We start from the raw sequence: 3,643 nt of genomic DNA, 5'->3' as shown, positions 1-3,643 counted from the left end.
ACGCCTTGCGGGCGCGCTGGAGGTGGCCGATAGCCTCAGCAGTACAGCTGGAGGGCTGTAGTATGCAGCAGAAGTCCCGGCAGAGGAGCGTTGCTTCGGCGTGAAGGTCGGGGCGAACACCGGACGAGGTCGAGACTCGCCTGCGGACTGTCTTGATCGACCCGCGATGACGTACCGGCGGCATGCAACTCGCGAGCAGTCCGCTTTCCTGTTCTCTCGCCGCTGCAGTAGAGCAGTTCTCGACACTCGTCTCCTCACCTCGCTGGCTTGACACGCAGCGAGAACCCTGCATCCGCTGAGAAGACCGCAGGCCACGGGAAGATCGCCCGCACCCTTCCGTCGCTCCTTTGTTGCTGCGGACGCGACGGGCAACCTCGCTCGCCGCGTGTGGGAGGGAATGAATGCAATGCTTGAGGGAGTTGATCATCTACCTTGTCGTCGTCTACAGCTCATCCTTCTTGTGCTCCTGCTTCGGCTTCTCCTGCGCCTCCTCCTCCTCCTGCACCGCTGCCGCCGGAGTTGCCTTGATCGCCTTCTTCCTCCTCGGCTGCTTCTTCTTCTCCAACCTGCTTGTCTCCCTCTCCACCTCCTTCAGCTTCTTCCCGACCTCAGCAACCTTGAAAGCCGGGTCCTCATGCACCTTGAGCTTCTCCTGGCGCTTCAGCGCATCATCGAGCCACGCCTGCGACTCCTTGACGAGCTTGTTGAGCGAGTCGAGCTTGTCAGCTGTGAAGCGCTGAGGAGCGGAAGGGTCGGATTTGGTGAGTGCGGCAGAGTCAGGGCGGGTGGTGGAGAGGAAGGTGGTGGTTTTGGCGAGTTGATCGCGGAGTGAAGAGACGGCGGCGGGGCGGGCGACTGCCTCAGTCAAACAGGAGAGGATGTGCTTGACGAGTTTCCTGCGGGAGCAATGCGTCAACGAGCTATTCATACGAAAGAGGATGTAGCGCCACGCACTCCAGTTCCCTCTTCTCCTTTTTCAGAACCTTCATCTCCGCACGCTCCCCTCATCCCACAACCACTCTGCCGTCCGTTCCTGCACCTCCCTGACAGCCCTGCACTCGCTCTCGACCGACGCAGCGACGAACGCCTGGTTGTTCTCGAGGAGGTTGCGGACGCGGTAGACGTAGGATTCGAGCGCGTTGCGCGCTTCTTCGTGGGCGAGTTTGCGCGTGAGGGCGGTCCTGGCGTTGCGGAGTCTGTTCGGCCGCACCTCTCGCCCATCAGCAAGCACGCTCGGAAGCAAGCAGCATCACTGAAAGAGGGAAACGCGAATGCACCGCTTCTTCAACTCCATCTTCTCCTCCAACCCCATCCCCGCCGCTCCTTCCCCACCCTGCGTCTCAACTGTCAACCTACCCTTCGCAGGCGGAAGCTGCAACTGGCGAATCATCTCGTCCAGCTGTTCCTTCTCCTCGTCCGTCAGGCCTTCCTCGGGTGTGGCGGTTCCTTCAGCGGTCGGCGCCGAGGACGAGGAGGAGGCAGTCGAGTTCTTGCCGGAGAACTTGTCGAACAACCCCTTGAGCTTATCCGTCACGCCTCCCTTCTTGCCTCCCTCTCCCTCCTCCTCCTCACGCAACACATGTTCCGCCTTGCCCACCCTCAGCAACCCACTCGCATCCAGCTGGACTCCAACCCTCACAGTCGCGTTGACCAACCGTTTGGCCTGGCCGCGAGGTTGGCGGTAGCGGCTGAGATACCCTTCAAGTGGGCGGAGAAGAGGTGGCCTGATGGCGCTCCTGCGGAAGAGGAGGTGGGGGCGTAGGAAAAGTCGAGTGAGAAGTCGGATGTTTTGCGCAGGGTAAGGGTCTTCTTGGAGGAGGTGACGGAATTGGCGGGGAAGAGGTGCGTGGTGATGATTCGCGAGTCGGCGCCTGCGCACGCTCACTCGACATCAGCACGGAGGAAGAGTAAATGAGGAGAAATCGAGCCCAAACTCACCCGCCTTGCGCTCCGCCTCATACGCCGGATTGCATTGGCAAGACGAGGTGGGAGAGGAGAGATGAGAGAGAGAGAAAGATTCTTGTTTCAAGTTGTTTCGGGTCTAAGCCCATGATGACCGGCAGAGGCTGGCTGCCACAGCGCAGAACTGTAGAGGTGGGTATACTACTGATGGATGGAGGTCATTGGAGCAGACAGATAGGTCATAAGGCGGGTCAGAAGTGAGCGAGAGGAAGAGAAGGTCACGAAATGGAATAGAACAAAGACGAAAGAGTGTGGTTCGAAGCGAGGTGGTTAGACGTGTAGAGGAGTGTGTATTGTGTTGGGAGAAGCTGGACCGGAGCGAAAAGATCGCGGAATGGGTGAGAAATGAGGGTTTTTGGTCTTGGTCTGGACGAGCGATGACGACGGGTTCCAGCGGCGCCGGGGCGAGGCGAGGCAATGTCATGGGGTCCGTTGGAGTGCTGGGAAGGCGGTGTGCGTGGTGGAGGCGGGTTGGGGGTCTTGGGTGAGGAAGGTGCAATGAGGGAGTGGAGGGAGTCGGGGGATGAGGGTGGCGGGTTGTCTGAGCGCTCCCTTCGCGTCTCCTCCCGCCTGTTACTCCTTCTCCTGCTTCTCCACCTCTGGCGACCTTGAGAGTTGCGGGAAACGGCCGGTGCCGTCAAGGAAATCGAGGAGGGCGTCGCGGTAAGAGGGGTTGCCGAGCAGTTGGCCGGCAGTTGGGTTCTTGCGCAGGCGGATATGCTTGAAGAGCGATTTGCGGGCTTCGTCATACAGCGGGCAGGCAATCAGGAGGTGTTCCCGCGTTTCCTGCTCGCCGCAGTCGCAGAGGTCCGTCTGGGTCAGGTCGAAGCGGGGAGAGATGAGGCGCGGGATTCGAGTGCCGAGCGGGTGATTTCGGTGCGGAAGTCGAGGTTGTCAATCAGGCCCTCGATCTGCGGGAGCACTTACAGTCAGTGCCCCCGAACGAGAAATGGAGAAAAGAAATAAAGAGGGAAGCGTACCCGGGCCATCGCAGCCGTTTTGGCGCTCAAGACCTGCTTGACATGCGCGGCCTCCTTCAAAAGCTTTGCCATAGCCCTCTTATCATCCGTGAACTTCCTCCCCTCCTCCAGAGGCTTCCCGGTTGTCTCCTCAAATGCCTCAACCAACAAATCCCTCACTGCACGATCGAAGACATATCCGCCAACTTTGAGGTCGTACCCGAACCCATGCACTTCGATGGAAGTGACATTCTTGAGCTGGGGGGTTTCGGCAAGCGAGAGAGGGTCCGGGAGCATGGCTGAGCGGAGGGAGACGAGGGTCACGCGGAGCAAACCGGAGCCGAGGTCGTAGATTAGGTGGTGGGAGGGTTCGGGGGGAAAGGTGCGTGACATGGCGTAGTTGACAGGGACTGAAGACAATTCAACGTGAATCTTCAGTTCTCATAAATGCAGAGACAGCCGGACACACCTGCGAACCCACGATTGACAAGCCCAACCACCCCAGCTGCATCAATCACTGCCTTTCTCCCTGCCTCTGCAAACCGTCCTGAAACAGTTGAAACCGCCTGGGATGTCAGCAATCCAGCTTGCAGGTTGCTTGCCTCGTGTCTTGCTCTCCCAGCAGCTTTCCGCATCTCGTACTACTGTGCTGCGGCTGACCTGCAATCCAACGGAGATTCCTCTGTGAACCTCCGTTTGTTCCCTCTCCCACTTACTTTTTT

At 59.3% G+C, this 3,643-nt stretch overlaps 1 protein-coding gene across 1 annotated transcript; it reads right to left on the bottom strand.

Annotated features, from left to right (window-relative positions):
* Nucleotides 1-442: 442 nt before the first annotated feature.
* RHTO_03759 (Hsp70 family protein) lies at nt 443-3,556 on the bottom strand (the record flags this gene model as incomplete). Its single annotated transcript, XM_016417428.1, has 6 exons — nt 443-896; nt 1,020-1,196; nt 1,278-1,871; nt 2,540-2,748; nt 2,943-3,331; nt 3,391-3,556. The coding sequence occupies 6 exons, from the start codon at nt 3,554-3,556 to the stop codon at nt 443-445; spliced, it is 1,989 nt and encodes a 662-aa protein (XP_016271344.1).
* Nucleotides 3,557-3,643: the final 87 nt, after the last annotated feature.

The sequence above is a fragment of the Rhodotorula toruloides genome (genome assembly GCF_000320785.1).
Source record: "Rhodotorula toruloides NP11 unplaced genomic scaffold Scaffold22, whole genome shotgun sequence".
NCBI lineage: Eukaryota > Fungi > Basidiomycota > Microbotryomycetes > Sporidiobolales > Sporidiobolaceae > Rhodotorula > Rhodotorula toruloides.
Note: the sequence above shows the minus strand (reverse complement) of the source record. Positions and strands in the feature narration are given on the sequence as shown.